This window comes from Vulpes lagopus, chromosome 21 (assembly GCF_018345385.1).
Source record: "Vulpes lagopus strain Blue_001 chromosome 21, ASM1834538v1, whole genome shotgun sequence".
Taxonomy (NCBI): Eukaryota; Metazoa; Chordata; class Mammalia; order Carnivora; family Canidae; genus Vulpes; species Vulpes lagopus.
The window spans coordinates 3,825,327-3,845,844 of record NC_054844.1 but is presented as its reverse complement, the minus strand read 5'-3'; the positions used below and the strand labels follow the sequence as shown (position 1 = coordinate 3,845,844).

At 47.9% G+C, this 20,518-nt stretch overlaps 1 protein-coding gene across 2 annotated transcripts in view; it reads left to right on the top strand.

Moving 5' to 3' along the window:
- IQSEC3 (IQ motif and Sec7 domain ArfGEF 3) overlaps nt 1-20,518 on the top strand; it is a 110,172-nt gene that overhangs the window by 28,540 nt on the left and 61,114 nt on the right. For both annotated transcript variants that reach the window (XM_041735308.1, XM_041735309.1), the window contains exon 2: nt 5,913-5,996. In XM_041735308.1, the coding sequence (XP_041591242.1) occupies nt 5,913-5,996 (84 nt within the window). The remainder of the gene's footprint in view (nt 1-5,912; nt 5,997-20,518) is intronic.

Here is a 20,518-nt window from a genome sequence, read left to right as displayed (position 1 = left end):
TCCCCTCCCAGCCCCCTGGCCCCTTGGTCGCTGTTCTCCCCTGATAGCACCACCACTCTCTCCCAGCTTCCTTCCCATTTCTTCCAGGAACAGGGTCCTTTTCTGGCTCTTCCTGAGGCTCTCCTCTTCCTTCAGATCCATGATGCCTTCTTTGAAGACCCTGAACCCCTTGTCTTGCTTGGATGATGGCCTGAAGTTCCTTAAGCCAGCTGCTCCTCACTCTACAACTCTCATTCCTGAGACTTCCAAGCTCCTTCCCAGCCCAGTCTCATGGCATGACCAGGGATGAGACACACATCAAAATTCTCATTCTGGGTCTGGACCACCCCATATTGCCACATCCTCACACAATTCTGCTACCCCCTGATATTTATCAGCTTGGGGTGCTTGGTGTCACTAAAGCCAGGAAGGACTGAATTCTGCCTAAAGTGATGGGCCATGGAATTAAAAATATAAGAAATAAGCTTTTGGCATGGATATGATAGCTGATTCTTGCTGTATCAAGGGGACATTCTCTGCCTTGTGATTCTCATAAAACGTAGCACTGGTTGACTTCAGGAAACAGGAAATGGTGGCGGCAGAAGAAAATTCTTCCTTTTCTCCTGTCATTTGAGCTGATGAAATGAAAGGGCTAGGTCAGATGAGTGAATGAATGAATGTTCAATTGTAAGCCTTTACCTTCAGGAGGTGTACAGGTATTCGATGTTGTATTTGATTCCCTAAAAGCAGATGCAGGCATTGCTACTGTCTTCGTTCTACTGGTGAGAAAACAGGCTTCAAGAGATATTGGACTGGAATGAACTCACATGAGGGCCACAGCCCATTTGTGGAGAGCTGACAACACTGGCATAGACCCCAAAACCTTATGTGGAGTGGCATGGGGGCAAGGCCTCACATCAGGCATCCTGAGGGGAGAAAGCCTTATTCTGGGTTCCGTGGACAGAAGCCAGTGGTGCCTATGCCTCCGCCTCACACCTGGACAAGCTATGATGGGACATGCTGGCGACAGCCTTGGGTTGGTGCTATCCCAGGGACCCTGTCTTGTCCCTCCCAGACTCCCACTCCCCTTTGCAGCCTCCGGTGCCCACTGGCCCATCTGCTGTGGTGGCAGAGCTCCAAGAGAAAGAGGGAAGAAAAGAAAGCAGAGAGAGAGAGAGAGAGAGAGAGAGAGAGAGAGAGGGAGAGGGAGACACAAAGGACTATGACCTGTGGGCTAGGGATTCAGGAAGCAGTTCAAGGCAGTGTCAGTACAAGCCTTTGACTTGGACAGGGAAGAATGAACTTGGCGATGATCCCTCTGCCCACATTCTCATTACAGCTTCCTTTTTCAGCTTCAATCAAACAGGAACTTCTCCTTTGCCAATTTGGATGTTCTCTTAGCTGGTGGGCTCCCTGAGGCAGGGACTGCATGTGATGCTTCTTTGCACACTCATGCATTGAGCACCAGCAGTGTACCAGACACTGGGTTATGTGCTGGGTACTCCCAGTCCAGGGCTTGGTGGCTGGACACATGAATGCCCACTGGCCAAAAATCTTATGAAGTAGAGTAATGGGCATGATCCTTGAAACTAGCCTGCCTGGGGTTTAGGCTCTCCTACTAACCAGCTGTATGACCATGGGCAAGTCATTTATCTGCTCTGAGTCTTGGTTTTCTCAATTGTAAAAGAGAAAGTGATGACACATCCCATAAAGAGTTGTTGGAAGGGATGAGGCATATGTCAAATGCATGACACTTCATCAGTGTTCTATAAACTGACTATGCCTCAGTTTCCTCATCTGTAGAATTGATGAGGAAGTTTTGTTCAATGGTGTTTTGTGAGAATTAATAACAACACATGGGAAGTGTTAGCAAAGTCTTGCCACATAGTAAACATTATAAAGTACTAAAATCAATGATTAGTATTTTGCTGCCCCAATTTAATTATCTATCTATCTATCTATCTATCTATCTATCTACTAAACGCTAGTCCTTATTTGTGTATTACTAGTTTTTCCACTACTATCTTCTTTCTGCTCTAGGATTCCATCCAGGGTACCACATGACAATTTGTTGTGTCTTCTTAGTTTTCTCTGGTCGTGACAGTTTCTGTCTCTTTTTGATTCTCAGGACCTTGACAGTTTTGAGGAGTACTGGTCAGATAGTTTGTAGAATGTCCTCAATTTGCGTGTGTCTGTTGTTTTTCTTATGGTTAGCCTGGGGTTATAGTTTTGGGGGAAGAATGCCACAGAGGTGAAGTGCTCTTCTTGTCACACCCCCAATTTTATTTTTAATGGAAATGAATTCTTTGGATCCCTTTGTTTGGGTTCTCCTTTGGATTGAAGGGAAGGAAGTCTAGGAGGGTCAAAGCAATGTTCAGCCAACTTAAGCTAAGACCGTGGGGTCTTGGACCATGACCTTGGGCGGGGAGGGTGGCCAGGCTGGTCAGAGGTGGATAGAGCAGAACTTATAATTCATCATGAACTAAACCCAAGAGAAGGCAGGAAGGGAGTTTCTAATGGGGAGCCCCTGGCCCAGGTTGAGGAGGCCCATGGGATAGGAGGTGGATAGAGGAGAAATAGGAGAAGGGCTAAAGGCAAACTTCCCCCTCAGCTGGACTGTTCTGAGGGACCTCCTCAGCAGGAACCCTAAAAGAGACAGCAAGCCCCAAAAGCACTGCCATCCCAAGCCCAAGGTAGGGAAGGACCTGGGGACATCCAGGATTATATCGCCCAGTGCACATACCAATGAAGCTGAATCTGGAGGATTGGGAGGACCGTCTGGAGCCAGCCGAGTGCCTGACCAGAGAAGCAGGTCCCAGTTCTGAGAGGAGGCCTCTGAGAAATGGAGGCAGAATCAGAACAGAGCCCCCAGGCACCTGGCTTGTGGCTGTATCCCAGTGAGCTCTCCTTCCTGAAATACTAGAGCCATGGGTAGTGAACAAGCTCTGCCTCTTTGCCTAGGATCTTGGGGAGCTTTTGTTTGAATTCTGAGCCTACTCTGGGACATAGGTACTTCTGGTGGCAGGAACTGGGGGGTAGGTTTTCTGTCTCCTGCATACCTGGGTCTACCTGTCCCTCCACTGCTCTGAGCCAATCTGGTTCCTGTCCTGTCTTCCTCCTCCCTTCTCCTCAGGCTGGGCAGTCCTATAACGAGACATTTGGGATCCAGGCAATTCTCTAAAGACTCTGATTTGCCCCAGGAACCCCGGGGCTGGAATAAGGGAGGTGAGGGGAGCTGGAAAAGTGAACTCGGACTTTGGTCAGGGAACTACTGTAGACAAATTACTTCCCCACTCTGAGCCCAGTTTTCTAATGTGTGAAATGAGAGATTAGATTCAATTATTTTCCTTACTGCCCTTTTACAAAACTATGTTAGTTGCATTAATTGTCAGTCTATAATCTATATATAATCCATAATCATAACTTACTAAATTAACAAAAACCCAAGATAAAAATTGTCTGTAATCTACCCTGAAATCATATTAATATTTGTGTTGGTTCCTGATACTTCCTAATCCTTGTTCAGGTACATATTCAATTTTAATATATTTACAATAATATCATAAGTAGGATTTATATTGAACAATTTCAGCTAACATTATACCAAGCATATTTTTTCCTTTTCCTTTTTTTTTTTTTGCCTCCTTTGTCTCTACTCTTTTCTTGCTGAGGTAGCTAATATGAACCACTTACTTATATATGCACTCATGTAAAAATACAGTATATTGTACAGAATGTGTATTTAGGGGAGAAGAGTCATTATTTTACAAATCTATATACATTTCTCTGCTGCTTGCTTTTCTCATTTAGCCAAGAGATACCACACATAATTCCACTTGGAGATATAGCGCATAACTCTATGGTGTGGATGAAGCTATCCCAATGTATTCAATCAGTCCCTGATTGATGGAGACCGTGGTTATTTCCAGCTGTTTTGTTTCCCTCACTAAAAATGATGTTGCCATGACATTTTGTACAAATACCTTTATGAATAGGTTACTTGCATCCCTAAGGTATAGAATTCCAGAGGTGGGACTGCCAGGTCAGAAGACATGTGTTCTTTTTAATCTCCTAAAACAGCTGTAAAAATTCACAGCCACACAGGTAGTAGATCAAGGCACTTCTTTGCCCACATTCTCACCAGCACTTGTAGTTACTTGTCTTTCTAACGGATGAGAAAAGGCATCTTTGTGTTGCTTCAATCTGCACTTCCCTATTTACTAGGAAGGTAGAGCATCTTTCCATTTATTTGTTAGCCCTTTGGATTTCCTCTTCGGTCAATCAGATTTCATTTCCTTTGCTCATTTTTTTCTACTGGGTCTGTCTTCACGTTATAAATTTGTGGGATCTCAATGTAGGATATGAACTTGCCTTCTGTCATATGCATTGCAAATATATTTTCCCACTCAATCATTTGTCATTTGACTTATTAGAGTATCTTTTTCCATACAAGATGTTTTCATTTTATGTAGTCAGATATATTTCTTTTTCCTAATGGCCTTTCAATTTTCTGTTTTGTCTTCAAAGTCTCCCCAACACATAAGCTGTCTTCCTAGGTTTCCTTGTAAGTTTTCCCTTCTTTTACTTTTTCCTACTGAAACATGAAATCTTTCTGGAATTATTTTTTGTCAAATTAAGGTAGGCTCCATCGTTATTTTCTTCCATGGGAAGAACCAAACTCAGCAGCTTCTAATCTATGTTCTTATAATCCTGGGGCCCCCAAGAGACACCAGGAGGTGGCTACCAAAATTGAGGCTGGCAGGTCAGGGAGGTGGCAGAGACTTCCCACTTCCTGACCATAGAGCTATCCCACTTTGGTTGTTTTATACAATGAGCTCCCAGTAAAGACTGGGTTTGGACACAGTGTTCTGAGGCCAAAGGAGGTCTAAAAAACCTCTTTCATGCAATCTTTGGGGGCCCTTCCAGGTCTAACATCTTCTGACTCCATGATGGTGAGTGCTTGCTAAGAGAAAGAAGACAACATGTCAGCATAACTTTATATAAAAGTAATTTTAATATTAAATCGCAAGATGGCTCAAAGTAGATATTAGAATCACAGAGTTTTGGAGATAGAAGGCACCTTGGAAATCATCTAGTCTAATGACTCTCAATTATTGCTACCATTCAAATCACCTGGGAGCTTATAAAAAGTCCTGGTGTCCCTGACTGTGGCCAGACCAAGTGAATCAGTCCCTGGGTGGAGGTAGGGCCAAGGCACTGATGGTTTAAAAAGTCTCCTGGTGATTCTAAAGAGCAACTAGGGTTGAAGACCACTTCTCTAGTTCAACTCCATTATTTCATTAGCAAATATATTGAGACCCAGGAAAGATGAACTGAGGTATCACACAGCTGGGTAGCTCTAGAGTTGGCACTAGAACCTATATCTCCACCTCTGGGGTGGCTTTTTCATTTGCATCAAACAAATCCTTCATCAAGCACGTGACTTGGATTTTCACCCGGCAACACTAAAATCTCTGTATGAGTGCTTTGTATCTTTGCATATGATCAGCTTAAACACATTCACTGCATACAGTTCTGTGCATCATAGATGAATAGACCTAGTTTAGCCTTGCTGGACCATAGTGGGGAACAGGGTTGAAAACAACTATAATGATGAAAGATAGAGCCGAATTAATGGGACATCCTATGCAGAGGAACCTGCTGCAGGGCTGGAAGCTGAGAAGGAGGAAGAGCTGCTGATGGGAGGTCCAGGGGCTGCAAGCAGGAGGTGCCGTTTGAATAGGCACTGTCTACTGTCTGGTTGAGAAAACCCTTGATGACAGAAACTCGGTGCTGCATTGCCTTCCCAAGAGCAGTGCGTGCTTACTCTGTGGTAACACAGGTCAAGGGGTCTGGAGGAGGAAAGCCTTGGTACCAGCTGGGTCCAGTCTGTTGAGGCCACCTCTGACCTTCTCCCTCTGCTCTGCCCTCAGGAATGAGACCGTGCTGCACCAGTTCTGCTGCCCAGCTGCCGATGCTGAACAGAAGCCCGCCTGCTCTGACTCGGTCTCACAAAGGTGGGGATGAACTGGTGGCTGTCCTCCCTTCCCTACCCCCACTGTCCTTCCCCCAGAGCAAAGCACATTACACAGCACCTCTTCCTCTGAGTTCTGTGCTCCTGTTTCTCTGTTTTTACCTCCTTCCTCCTGCTTCCGTTTCTCTTTCCTTCCTCTGGACCCCAGATGAACCATTCCCAACTCTTGAGGTCATCATACCCCATTGTTTAAATTTCAAACTAGGCTCCTTCCCCCTAAACGACCTACATAAAATGTCGTCTTTTTATTTTTATTTATTTATTTTTTAAAGATTTTATTTATTCATGAGAGAGATAGATAGAGAGAGAGAGAGAGAGAGAGAGAGGCAGAGACACAGGCAGAGGGAGAAGCAGGCTCCATGCAAGGAGCCTGACATGGGACTCGATCCCGGGACTCCAGGATTACACCCTGGGCCGAAGGCAGGCGCCAAACCGCTGAGCCACCCAGGGATCCCCAAATGTCGTCTTTTTAAACATCAAGAGAAAATAATTATTAATTTGTATGTTATATAAATATTTATATATTTATAAATTACATATATGTATATATATATATATATATATATATATATATATATATATATATACAGTCCTAGGTCTTTTATATATATATAGAGAGAGAGAGTCTGGAACTCAAGAGGTGCTCAACCAATGGTAGTGCCTATTCTTTCTATTATAGCAAAGATTTACAGTTTTCTTTCTTTCTCCTTCCATAAAGGAGCCGAGATGACTGGGTTTAGTTTTCAGGATTTCGAAACTTGACTGAGATAGCTGTCAACCTGGGAAGTAAGGGGGAGTGTTAGGTCAAGAGTCAGTGTCACTGTCCCTGGCTTTCTTCATCTTGTTTGTGTTAGTCATGGTCCCTCTTTAATTAATTAAAAAAATTAATTAATTAATTTTTTACTAGGGAAATATCAGATCATTTAATAGTCATTGATGACATCTTAAGTAATAAATTTAAATATATATGTATATGTATTATGTACATATATATATTATTGTGATTGAACAGGCATAGCATGGCAATGTAATGAGACAGAAAATATAGGTTTTACAGTATATATTTGGGGTCTTTCCAATATTGTCAATAATATAGCAGCCTTCAGTGGGAAATAGTCATAGTCATCAAAAAATCTATTTGCTTAGCCTCTAAATTTACTATAAATTTTTCATTTTACCGTGGAGTACATCCACATTCATCTAAGTTTATGTGCATCATTGTCATCACATTTGCAAAGCCTGTGCGGAAAGGGCAGTGAGTCATCAAGCGCTGTGTGGTCGCATGAGCATAGCAGGGCAGCTCTGCGCGGCCAGCTTCCTATGCTCCGACCTTTCTTCTCCCCTTGTCAGCTCCCCAGCTATTTGCTGTGTATGGGTTACATCTTGGGACTGACACCTGACAGCAACCTGAGCAGGTGCTCAGAGGGTGCCTTGCCCCTTTACTCTTTCTTTATATTCCTTAAACTCAAGACTTTCCTGGGATGTGAGTGTTTAATACTTCTGTTCAGGGCCAGCCACTTCCTCAGTGAGAGCAGGAGAAAAGAGGAGAAAAGTCTGAACAGCTGAAGTCACTGTCCCTCTGTCCGCCCACCTATTTTAATCATTCTCCTTCTCAGGCTCTCTTCTTTCTTTTGTCCTTCCAGCTCTCCTCTTCCTCTCCCACACCCAATTCCACTCCTCTCCCTAGTTTTGATCCCAGATCCCTGCACTGTCAGCCCCGGTCCTTTATTACACTTTCTTCTCTTTTTACCACTTTTTCTGTCTCACTTCTGCATGTCTCTTTTCTTGTTTCTGACTTGACTGGGAGTCAAGATACTCAGATTCTGGCCAGAAATTTGCCCCAGTTTGTCTCCGGTTGTTGGGACAAATTTGGGCAAGTTACTCAGCTCCCTCTGGGCCTGTTTCCCCATCTGTATGATCAAGGGTGGGGAGTCTATCTGGAAAGTAACATTGACATATAATCTCATTGAGTCTTTCAGTTGTTCAGTGAGGTTGGACCAGGGAGGTTTTCTTATCCCTGTCTCACGTGAGAGCAGACGGAGATTCAGAGCTCAACGACCTTGCCCTCAATCACACAGCCAGAAAGTAAGTACTGGTGCCCAGACTTGCCCTGAGGGCAGGTGACTACTACTGCTCAGTCATCAGGACTCAATGATTCCATTATCTTTTTTCCTTTGTTCCTTGGAAAGTAAGTAGGTGGTAATCAGAGATGGTGGCTTTTGATATAAAACCACCCCTAAAGTCGTTAGTACTCTTTTTCCCTTAAAGGGAAGTCAGGGTGGGGGGGGGGGGGGGGGGAGGCAGGCAGGACTCAGAAGGGAACTAGACCAGAGGCTAAAACCAGTGACACACCGTAGGGATTCTTCAGTCCAGGGCTGAGGGGGGCTGACCAGGATGGAGGAAAGAAGGCAAAGGGAAGGATCAAGCACTGTGCTGATGCCCCAGGTGGTCTGGGGGCCATGTTCTGTGCTTAGGGACAGAAGCTCGGGTAAGGCCACTTGGATTCTGGGGGAAATCCCCATCTAGTGGGGCACTGTAATGCCCCCAAGTTGAAAATGGCTCGTCTGGAAAACTGGAAGGAGAAAGAAATGGGAGAATGAGACAGGAGGAAAGGAAAAGAAAGAGGACAGAGAGTGGAGTGACATCCAGGTGATCTCTGAGGAAAGGGACCAAGGGCCTTGCTTGACTCCTTCCCATGAACTGTCACTGTTCAGACACACAGTGGAGTCTCCTTAAAAATGTCCTCCCTGGCGAGGCAGGAAGAAGAGAAAAAAGCTGCCTGCCTAGGCGACCTCCCACCCATCCATCCAGCTCAATTCAGTGAATGTTTAATTACTACCACCCAAGCACCAGGCATAGATGAGGACAGATAGCAGGGTGTCCTCAAGCTCAGTCCTGGCAGAGTGCCAGCAACAGAAGTCCTCCCTAGCGTTTCCCATGGCCATCCTCTCTCTCGCTCTCATCCTTCCCATTCCTCCACCTGCCCACACTCCTCTGCCTGCGGGGTCCACCCTGCAGCCCTGGATTCTGGTGGGAAGGGGTGGGAGGAGCTGGCGTGCCCTGTGGGAGAGGGGAGGCCGAGGTTGGGGTGGAGGCACTCTGGAAGGGAGGGTGGGAGACCATTCGGTGGTGGAGGGCCCATGAGCACTGCCCACCGCCGCCCTCTCCACTGCGCAGGGCAGGGGGACTTGTCCCCAGTTGGTCCAGACCTTCAGCTGCTGTCCGCCTCTGCTCCCAGTTATTCCAAATTGTCCTGTTTGGTTTGTAGTTTCCTAGAGCATATTTCTATCCGTCCATGTGTCTGTCTGTCTGTGTCTCTGATGTCAGTTTCTCGGCTTCTCTGGGAGGAAGCCTTCTGGATGTCTTCTGACAGTCTAACTGTGTGTGTCTGTCAGTCTATCTGTTCTCGGCTTCATGGGGGACATTCCATCCTGAGAAAGTTTTCTTCCATTAGACCCCAACATCCCCACTACCAGGCCTTTCCTGACCCCTTCATAGCCCCTTATCCCTCTTCTTTAACCAGATCTCCTGCCTCCCGAGTGTAGCCCAGACCTCCCTGTAAATTGCTCTGTGAGAATGTGCCAAGGTCAGAGACTGGGCTGTGGGCTAGTGCAGGGTGAGTGGGCCACGGTGCAAGATCTGGGGCTGGGCTGCAGGGCTCTGAGACTAGCCAGGCTCCGGTCTGTCCACTTCCCACTCGGCCGCCTCGGAGTTCTCTGAGGATAAGCCCATTGGTCTCTATGAGAGCCCCTAATAAGAAGGTCTAACCCACTCAATGAGGTCTCAGGGTCCCTGAGAACTTTGGTGTGTGAACTCAGAGCTGGCTGTCTCACATCCTTCCTGTGCACCCAGGCTGAAGCCAGGGGTGACCAAGGTCAGCCTGAGTTTGAGGTGTCCGACCTCAGGCTGTGGGGCTGAGCAAGAATCCCTTCCTTGAGCTGCTGGACTCTTCCCCTAGGGGCGGCATGGTAACTGGTCTCTGTAAGTGGATCAACCACAGCCCCATCAGTCAGTGATGTGGAGAGGAGCTGCCACAGCCTGGGACAAACCTTCAGCCCAGGAGAGAGATTGGGGATGGGGCAGGAGAAATCCTTACCCCTCCGGAAGAGGCAGCCAAGCTCCAGCCCTGGAGGAGGGGGTGGGGGTTGCTGGGACAACCTGCCCAGCCACCAATAGAGCAGCCTTTGGGGAATGGGGTCGGGAGAAACTCTATCTTGGGACCTGGAGCCTACCAGGGAGTGATGGTCCCGAAAGTGGGAAGACCCAAGTGAAGCAAGCTGGGTATCTGTAAGAAAGGAGGCCAAGGGCTGAACCACCCAAGAATGGTGCCTAGGCTTTCAAGCCCCTAGGCAAAGTGCCTAGGCTTACCAGGGTAATTAAGCCCTCAGGTGAGAGCTGGGGGTGGGGGGGGGTGGAGCCCAGAGCAGCCAGCCAGGGGCAGCAAGTGGTGCCAGGCTCTTTCTTCCCCCTTCCCTACCTCCTCCTGCTGCTAGCTAATGACAGGGCTTTATTCTAGGGAACTGAATAGGCTAGTAATTGCAGTCCTACTTTCAATTCCGTGGCTCTCCCTCCCTCTCAGCCTCTCAGTGACACTCGGAACAATGACCCTGGAGCTGGCCAGCCACCTCCCAGCATCCAGCAGAATGGCAGCCCATTTGTCTCTGTGGGTGGCAATGGGGCCAAGTTGAGGAAGATTAGCTTCTATTAGAGTAATGAGAGGAGGCTCGTATTTGGTCCTTCCTCCTCACCTACCCCACCCTTACTCCAGGATGGAAGATACACTAATATTTCTTGAACATAATATTTATTGAACATGCCAGCGATGTTGCACTAAGCACTCTCAATATTTTATCTCAATTCTGCGAGATAGTAAGGAATCTGGGATGGAGACAAGTCTTTTTTTTTTTTTTAAGATTTTATTTATTTATGAGAGAGAGAGAGAGAGAGAGGCAGAGACACAGGCAGAGGGAGAAGCAGGCTCCATGAAGGGAGACCAACATGGGACTCGATCCCGCGTCTCCAGGATCAGGCCCTGGGCTGAAGGCGGCCCTAAACCGCTGAGTCACCTGGGCTGCCCAGAAGTCCTGTTTCTTGATAGAGAGATGGTGCTAATCAGTTCTGGAGGTGGAAGGTGAGCTCAGTTCTAATTCCAAAATGCAACCTCTTTCCGCTGAGCTGCTGCTAGGATTTTTTTTTTCTTTCCTTTTCTTTCTTAAAGAGCACAGGAGAAATCCTTGTAGGCATTTCTTTTGATCTTAAATAACATCTATTTTCTGTGATTGTAAGTTATACTTGCTAGTTGTTGGAAATACGGAAAATGCAGAAGTATAAAGAAGAAAATAATTCAATCCAGTTATATACAATTAACCACTGTCAATATATTAGGGTGCAACCTTCCAGGGTGTTATTTTTCCAGGCCCTGGATTTTGCAAAAAGTGAAAAGATTTTGCAGCCCGCACTTCGCACTCAGTAAGCTGCGCCGTCTAGGAGAGCCTCCGTCCCGCAGCAGCCCCTCCCGTGCCCCCACCCCTCTGGGCGCCGCCTGCACCTGCACCTGCGCCTGCACCTGCACCTGCACCTGCACCTGCGCCTGCACCTGCGCCTGCACCGGCCCCCCCCCCCCCCCGGCCCTGGGCGCCGCCCTGGAGGAGGGGAGCGCCCTGCGTCAGCACCGCAGGCGCCGCGGTCGGGCCCGGGGCGAGATCAATGACCAGCCAGTGTTTACTCAGCGATTGCGGAGCAATTAAATTCTCAGTCGATACTGTTCAGTCTTGGAAGAGCCGGGCTGGGAGCCTGGGCGTCACGTGCCGCGGGGAGGGGCAGGGCTGGTCCGGGCCGCCCCGCCGGGCAGCCGGGAACACCCCCTCCTAGGCCCGAGGGTGGGGCGGTGGGGTCTCTGCGGTCTCGGCCTCCCCTCCGCGCACCCGGACGGCAGCCGACGGCAGGCGAGGCCGAGGGGGAGTTGCCTGGGCTCTCCCGCGGCCGGTGGTTGCTTCCCAAAGGCCTTGGCGAGGGTCGGATCGTGCGACCCGATGCGGTGTGGTGACAGGTTCCCCGATGCATCTGCCGGCTGCGGTCCGGCGGTGGACCTCGGCCTGGGGACCACACAGCCGCCCCGCGGAAGTGCCCAGGGAGGCGGAGGGGACGGAGCCGAGGGGCTGCCCCTTCTTACCTGGGCTTTGCTCCCCAGCGCCCTGAGGATTTCTGTGTAGTTCCAGCAGGATCCACCTTGGCTGGGCTCTGTACCTGAGGATAACCACAGGGAAAATGGCAGAAGGATGTTCAGTCCTGGAGCTAGGGAAATGTGTCCTCTGATGAACCATATGGCCGGTCTCTTCTCCTGTCCATGCTTTTGCCCCATCTTCCCCACCAGAGGCACAAAAGATAAAACAGATGTCAGAATCCTTTGACAGCTGGGTCAGGAATGTCCTCCCCCACCCCTAATTCCCAAGAGTCCAGAGACTATTAGAAAAGCTTGGTCTTGTCATAATTTTCCGCTTTCTGTTCAGAGGGTTTGCCTCAGCAGCCGTGTGAAGCTTGGGTTTGGCGTCAAGTATTTCTCGGGGCCAATTTCCTTATGTACCTTCCCCTCTCAGTCACTCTGTAAGGCCAGTCTCTCCATGGGATGGAGGCTGTAGCCTGGTTTGCAGATCAAGGACCTTGATCTCGTGCCCCTCCACCCTACAGATGATGCTGTTTGCGCATTCCAGGCAGCAGCAGGTAAACCCATCAGAGCTACCAAACTGAAAAAGGAAAGGACCCAGAGAGTATTTGGGAGGGGGGGGCAGAAGAGCTTTAGGCTTTATTATTTAAAGAAATAAACATAACTAAAGATAATACTCCCAGAACAACAAAATGAAAGCTACCACAAGAAATGCCTAACTATCTCTGTTTAGTGGGTATTCATTAATGCAGAATTTTGTCCAACTTGGGGAAACAGATTCTTTTTTCATTTACCAGAAACTTCTTATTTGAGTCTTTTGGATATTCTTTCTTCATTCCCAGAAAGAATGCCCTCTCCTTGCAGCCCTAAGCGATTTTTCTAAGAGATGGTGGTTACATGGATGCTTTTGGTTTGGTTTGGTTTTCTCCTCTGAAAGTAATATTTATCCATTCATTTATCTTTCAACCAATAACATGACCATAAAAATAATTTATAATTTCAATAAGTGTTTCTGCTTCTATGACAAAAAGGGTTTTAAGTCTGTTTCATCAAACCAAAAGACAGGCAATCATCTTACTCTGCAGCAAGAGTGATTTGATCAGATCTGACATTCTTGACGACATTAATGCCTTTGACAGAGGCCTTGGAATGGCTTGAGAAAGGAGAATTTAGAGATTTCTTTTGTGATGATGAAAAAACAAAACAAAACAAAACAAAAAACAGGAAGGACAGCTGTCTGTGAAGGAAGACTGGCATATGTTGCTGTCTTCAACACAGAGAAGTGCCAGCAGGATCAAAATGAAAGGGACTGTTGCTTTTGAACCACAGGATGTCCGGCTGGGGGAGGCCTCAGGGATGCATCACCCATTATCACACAGGTAGGAGATGCGGGAGGGTGCCTTGCCCAAGGTCTCCCAGCTGGTGAAGTGTAGAACAGGGTCTACACTACAGGGTCTACAGGGCTCAGTCTTCCTGAAGAGCTGGTGCTTTCCACCCCCAGACTTCTCTATGCCTCAATTTCCTTAGCTACCTCATGAGAGGGTGAATGTTATCCCCAATAAGGCCCAGGCAACAGTGATCCCATAAGAAGACATTCTGCGGTGGTTGGAGGGCCGGCATACCTGCGGAGCACCTGGCAGGTGGTGGTGGTGGGGGAGGGTTTGACAAATCCAAACAAAGGACAAGTGGCACAGTGGGGACAGCAGACCAAGAAGCAAATGGGAACAGCAACATCCGGACTAGCGCAAGCATATGTAACACATGAGAAGTGTTGGGTGGGCCGGCGCCTAGGTTCTGTCTTTGTTCTACTTATCGTTTTTTTTTTTTTTAAGATTTTATTTATTTATTAATGAGAGACAGAGAGACAGAGAGGCAGAGACACAGGCAGAGGGAGAAGCAGGCTCCATGCAGGGAGCCCGAGGCAGGACTTGATGCCGGGACGGGGATCACGCCCTGAGCTGAAGGCAGACACTCAACCACTGAGCCACCCAGGCGCCCCCGTTCTACTCATTGTTAAAGCACAAAAGGAAAATTTCGAAAGAAGCAAAGCCTGGCCTCACTCATAATCCTCTAGCATTCTCACAGCACCTCCTGGCATTGTGGACAGGGTGGCCTGGATGCTGGGCTGTGCCTCCACCCCTGCACCCCTGCATGCTCCAGGGAAGAGCCTGTTGCCCACTTCTCTTCCACCATAGATGCACTTGCCTTCACTCCAAGGACAGAAATTATAGAAAATGAAGAAAGGCTAAGTGGTAAATCAGTCATAACCCACGTTCTAGGTTATCAAACTCTTGTCCTTTCATGAATCTGGTCCTCACCACAAACCTGTTACAGGTCATAGGGGCAAGACTTATTGTGTTGATTTTATGGCTGAGGAAATACTCAGGGAAAAGAAAGGACTTGTTCAGGTTCCAAAGGTAGAAGCTGGCAGGGATGAAGACAAGCCCGTATGAAGAGAGGGGATGCAGCAAGCAGTGACGTTAAGCCTGGCAGGAGCCTGTCACTGTTTGAACTTGATGGCTGGGCCATGCCCCAGGTGCCACCACATACGTGGGCTGGCAGCATCTCGGCGTGGTTCCTACCTTCTAATTTAGGCTGCAGGTTGGCAGGTTTGGAGGAGCAATTAGGTTACCCTGAGGTCCTCGGATTTCAGGGGAACCAACTCACCAGAAACAAATTTATGAGACTGATATATCAGTATAAATTTATTAATTCATAATGAGAAATGATAATGGTGAACAGGATACTACTCATAATTATCGATTGATAAGGAACTTAAAAATATGAGTGTCTCTTTTCTTTTCCAAGGACAGAGAGATGAGCAGCAGATGATTTTTGTGGATTCTCTTCTAGGTTGGAAAGGAAGAAAGAATTGGGGAGGTAGTAAACTAGTATCCTGGGCTTTAAGATGAATGCAGGAAGACTTCAAGGAAGTTCTAGAATGTGGAGCAGTTTAGAGCATACATAGAGCAGCTCAAATCCAGGTTCAGATCCTGGCTTGGCTACTTACAAACTCTGTGGCCTTGGTTAAATGACTTATACTTTCTAATCCTCAATTATTATTGCTTATCTGTAAAATGAGGATAGGAATAGTACTTACCTCTTACGAGGCTGAGGGGATTAAATGAGATGCTGCATGCAAGGGTGCTCCGCATAGAGGAAGCCCTTGGTAAATGCTAACTCTTTTTTTTTTTTTTAAGGATTTTATTTATTTATTCATGAAAGACACAGAGAGAGAAAGAAAAAAAAAAAAAAACAAAAAAACAAAGAGAAAGGCAGAGACATAGGCAGAAGGAGAAGCAGGCTCCAGGCAGAGAGCCCGATGTGGGACTCGATCCTGAGACTGAGGATCACGCCCTGAGCCAGGGGCAGGTGCTCAACTGCTGAGCCACCCAGGCGTCCCTAAATGCTAATTCTTTTAAAGTTGGATTTTTCAAGAGCAGGGAGGGAGAAATCAATCAAGATCCAGGAGTCCCAGAGAAGGGGCCTAGAAACTCAGGTATGACTAGGAAATGTGTAGAAAGAATGTGCTGACTACTTCAGGGGATGAGGGTCTAATGGCAGAGCCCTTGGGATGGCAAGTAGGAGGAGACACACTACCTTGCATGTTGTTCAAGGTCATTGAGCCATGCCCATCAGAGAGAGGGTCTAGTCCCTCCTTTGGATGGCAGGTGATGTGCATGGAGGCACATCTTTCAGATGTTTCTATTCAAGCCTAGCCTGGGACATATGGAGTGTTGGCTAGGAAGAGCCCAATATCTGAGAGAGAGAAAGACTCTGAAAACCAAGGGACCGATTTGGGGAAAAGATCAAAGAAGCTAGAGGCCCAGATGAATGCCAATCCAGCAGGGCCACCAGGCCCAGGGAGGAGATTTTCTAGACATCAGGGTAGGAGAGGAGATGATTTAACTTGGCACCAGGCTGTCACAGTGCAGGCTAAGATGAGATTAAAAGCAAAGGCATTTTATCAGAAAATTCTTGCCAGCTGACAGTTTGACTGCGTGTTCTCCTAAGAGGAGGAAACAGTTGAACCCTTGCAGGGAAAGGATTATGGCCTGGCACTAAACCCTGCCCTGCCTGGAAGGGTGGGTGGTCCCCCAAGCTGGGATCTCCGAGGCTTCCTCCCAAAGCCAATGTGCCCTTCGTTGTCCCTTCATCCTAAACAGTTTTGGAAATGATGTGCGAAACCCACAGAAATGTGGAAAATGGCACGGCCACTCTAATCCAGTATGTTTGTGAATGGTTTCTACTGCAGCAAGAAAGATTGAAGCTAGACATTAGGCAGAACTTCAAGTAGGAAAGCAAAAGATAAGGTGACTGTAGGGACATAGGTAAATAATCTTGTTCCATAGCAACTTGATAGATATCCAGAGCAGTGTCCTACACTACTGGCCATTTTGCCATTTCCATCACTTGTGTTGTTAGGACAAAATAGGACAATTGTGTCCTGTTTTTGGCAAGCATAGGCCTGACTGCCACAGGCACCGGTTGGCCATGAGAGACCTTTCCCCTGGTATGTGGTGAAACTGAGCCTGTGAGTCGCTGGGAGAATATCTTTCCCTGGAAATAGTTCCAACCAAAGAAACACCTGCTTGGCTGGGATGAGGCAGGGCTGATCTGGCCGGGACAGGAGGAGGATAGAATAAAGGGACTTTCTAGTCACCAGGACACAGAATAGCCAGACACGTTCTCTTGTCCAGTTTCAGGGATGCACGGTGTGCACACCCAGTTTGTGTAGGTCACCATCCTGTGGCTCTCTGAGGGACCCAAGAGGAACTAGATGAGGTCTTTGCTCTCCAGGGAGCAATTGCTCTTGAGCTAGGAGCTAAAGGAGCACGACATGCCCAGATTACAGAAGGAAACCTACACTGACCGAACATCAGTCGGTGCCAGAGGCTTTCTGGACATTGCTCTATTAACCTCCCCGGCAGAATCATGTGGTAGGTATCCCCACCTTGCACATGAGGAAACAGGCGTGGAGAAGTCAGAGAACTAGCCAATGCCACACCGCAAGTGACTGGGTGGGTTTTAAACGGTGGTCATTCTGTCTGGTTCTTAATCTCACACTTGTTACATTCTGCTGCCTCCCAGCCCTTATACCTCTGGTATGCTTCTCTCAGCATCATCTTTAACTCAGAGCTTCAGAAACTATGCCATACAGAAAAGAACAATACTTCTGCATTTTAAGAACTCTAGCACATAAAGGAATGATAGGTCAAGTTCAAGGATGGTTCTTTATTCTGAAGTCATATCCTTGCTACTTTTTCATATTTTTTTGTAACATTGTAAGGAAGCCAAATGATACTTTTGCTTTTTTTTTTTTTTTTAATTTTCTTATTTGAACAAAACAGCACATTGGAAATCCTAAAAAAAGAAAAAGACAGTTGCTTCTTACATAGAGCTTGCTGAGCATTGTACACACATTCCTACCTTAATTCTCTCATACAGAGGAAAGTGGGGCCCAGGGAGGTTAAGCAACTTGCCCAAGGCCATACAACAAGTCAATGGCAGAACCCAAGTTCAAACCCAGGCAGTCTGGCGCTGAGTCTACACCTATACCTGCTGCGGTGCGGCCCCAAATTATGCGTTGGCCAACAATGCCTGCAGCCTCCTATGCTCTGTCCTCTCAGGGACCCCAAAGGCACTCATACCCCAGACCTGGCTCCCACCTGGCTCATGGGCTGATGTCTTTCTTGAGTACAGCTCTCCAGCATGTGTGGTTGTGTGGCTCCTGACAGTCACCACTGTCCATTTGGGGATGGTTACATATCCAGACCACAAAAAGATGGGGGCAGCATGGTTCCTTAAAGAACAAATCCATTTTCTTTCCTGAAAGTCTCCCTTGCCGGGATAATGGGTACAGCCCAGCGGTGGCCAGATCCCTGCCACTGTTTCTGTCCTGCCAGTGTGGAGCTTTGGGCTATCGTCCTTGCAGGGCCTTCCTGACCTATTTGGAGTCTGCAAGGTCTTGAATGTTCTTGAGCCTCCCCTGTGAGAGCGCTCTGCAGACGCAGGGCTCCTGCCAAGCAGCCATCGCTGCTTACGTAAAGATGAGGAAGAAATTTCCCCCTAAGGAAAAGCTAGGGAATGCTAAACACAAATTCGGGACAAAGATTCCTTTGAGGAGATAAAGAGGAATATGCAGGGCATGAAGGCTTCTAATGGGCCATTTCTTGAGCTCCGTACAAGTGAATATTTTTCTTTATACCTTACATATGTCACTCATAGTTGCATATATAAAATGGCTCTATAAAAGAGAAAAGTAAATAAAACCAGATTTTACTAGGCTGTAAATACCAAGTGTTGTCTGTACTAGGCTTGTGATGACTTTGGGCAGTATTTCTGGAGCTTCATCGCAGGGTTGGGTGCCATGAGGGCATCAGGTGTGGGAAACATCTTCTCTTAGGCATGATTACACAAGCACACATAAAAGGTGAGGAAATCCAAGGTGCATTTAAGTACACAGTAAGTTCTCTGTGCCTGGGCTAGGAAAAATATGCATTTGTGAAATTGTGTGCTGCATGTTGGGGAGGTGACAGGGAGCAGGGAGAATATCCTTGACCTTTGATTTTGCTATGAGGCCTACCTCTATTTGTGAGAAAACACAATGCTCAAGAATGTTAGGATTCCAGTGGCAAGAAGATGGCATTAGTCAGTGTGGCCAGCTTGGGAGGCTGTGAGGGAGGTGTCCTAAGAAAACTTCTAGATAAGGCTTCCCTGGAGGACTGCAGGCTCTGATGTGCCCAGGTGCTGAAGTTCTATTGTGGGGTGGGCTGGGCAGGGGAGGTTTCCACATGGGCCATCTGGAGACAGTCTGCTGGAGCTGTTCTGTGACCATCCCTGAGTGAGCGCCATGCAATTGTGGGCCTGGAGATGGGGCAGGCGCGCATCCAGAGGGGCACTGTGGTTCCTTTGACAGGAAACCTCCCCTGGCAAGTCAAACCAGCTAACACCTTTTTGGAACAGCTCTGAGACCAAAACCTGAAATCTCTGAGGAGCCAACAGGAGACAGAATAACTTACTCTCTCTGGGCCCTTGGGAGAGGGGAAGGAGAAGCATCTGTCACAGCCAATGAAGTCAGGGCAGCTTCTGCAAGGGGATGAGCCTGGAAAGTCACAGCTGCCTTCCTCCAGGGGTTTCTATTCTGAGACATGGCTTCCAGCTTGGACAATGGAGGTCAAGGAGCCGTGGGCTGGGGCAGGTGCTGGCATGGATTCGATGATGTAAGGGAAGCAAGACGAGGCTTCTGCTGTGTCCTTGAGTGTTGAGGGCAGGGAAACCAGAGCCCAGCCACCGAGCAGGGATGGTGCAGTCCATACTGCGCCCGGGGCCCACAGAGAGGGGAGGGAAAGTGGAGAAAGCTGAGCCTCTCTTTTCTTCTAGCTGCCAAAGCATCTTGCTCAAACTGTCCATGTCATGAGAGGACACAGAGGTCCAGAGAGAAGCGTGCCTAAGCTTATACCAAATGGTGCGGGCCGAGGCGAGATGAGACCTTGACTCCCAGACTAGTGCTCTTCCCACCGCCTTGAGTAGCATTTTCTAGCCTGCCTGGAGAATCAGCACAGAGCAACTGTGTTTCTAGGACTGGCCCTCTGCACATTCAGCTTTCGCGGGTGCCACCTGGGAGGGAGGACACTTGGCTTCCCTGGCTCAGTGCCTTTATTCTGACCATCTACCGCCACCTTATTGATTCAAACATGGGAGAAAAAGAACTGTTTTCATAAGGGCTGAAAAATCTTCAGATGTGAGGCATGTTGTTAGCTTTTGTCTGTAAAATGCCTTGCTTCTTTGTCTCAGAAGCGCTTTAAGAAAGGCTGGCAGAGTTGGGGCTAATGTAATGCAGTTGGTCAGGCCTTTCCAGGGTTGCTTCCCGCCTGAGGAGCTCTTCAGCCTTCCAAACCTCCTAGCAGGGCCTCTAGCAGTCACTGCTCTAATTCCTTTCTGTGCTCTAGCCTGTGCAAGAAAGGAAAACAGCCTCCCCCCCCCCCGCCCCCACCCATGCACCTCTCCCTGCACCTCCTCCTCCTTCCTTTCCCACCTTCTTGCCACGGCCACCGCCCAAGCCAGCCTCTGGTAGGGCAGCATGCACCTAGGTGCCCTCTCCCAGTCCTCACACAGCTCTTCAGTTACCCCTGTCCTGTCCAGCTCCTGGTGGTGGGCAACATGGTCTCGCCTGAGCACCCCGGGAGGTCACTCGCCAATTGGAGTCAGCTTCCTTGACAGGGGCTGTGTGAATACAGATGCCGGTATCCTGCCAGGTGCCCTTCTTTTTACTCTGTCCTAATAGAAAGGCTGTATTTCCTTTTGTGGCCAGCATACAAATGAGCTCATTTTACCTTTCT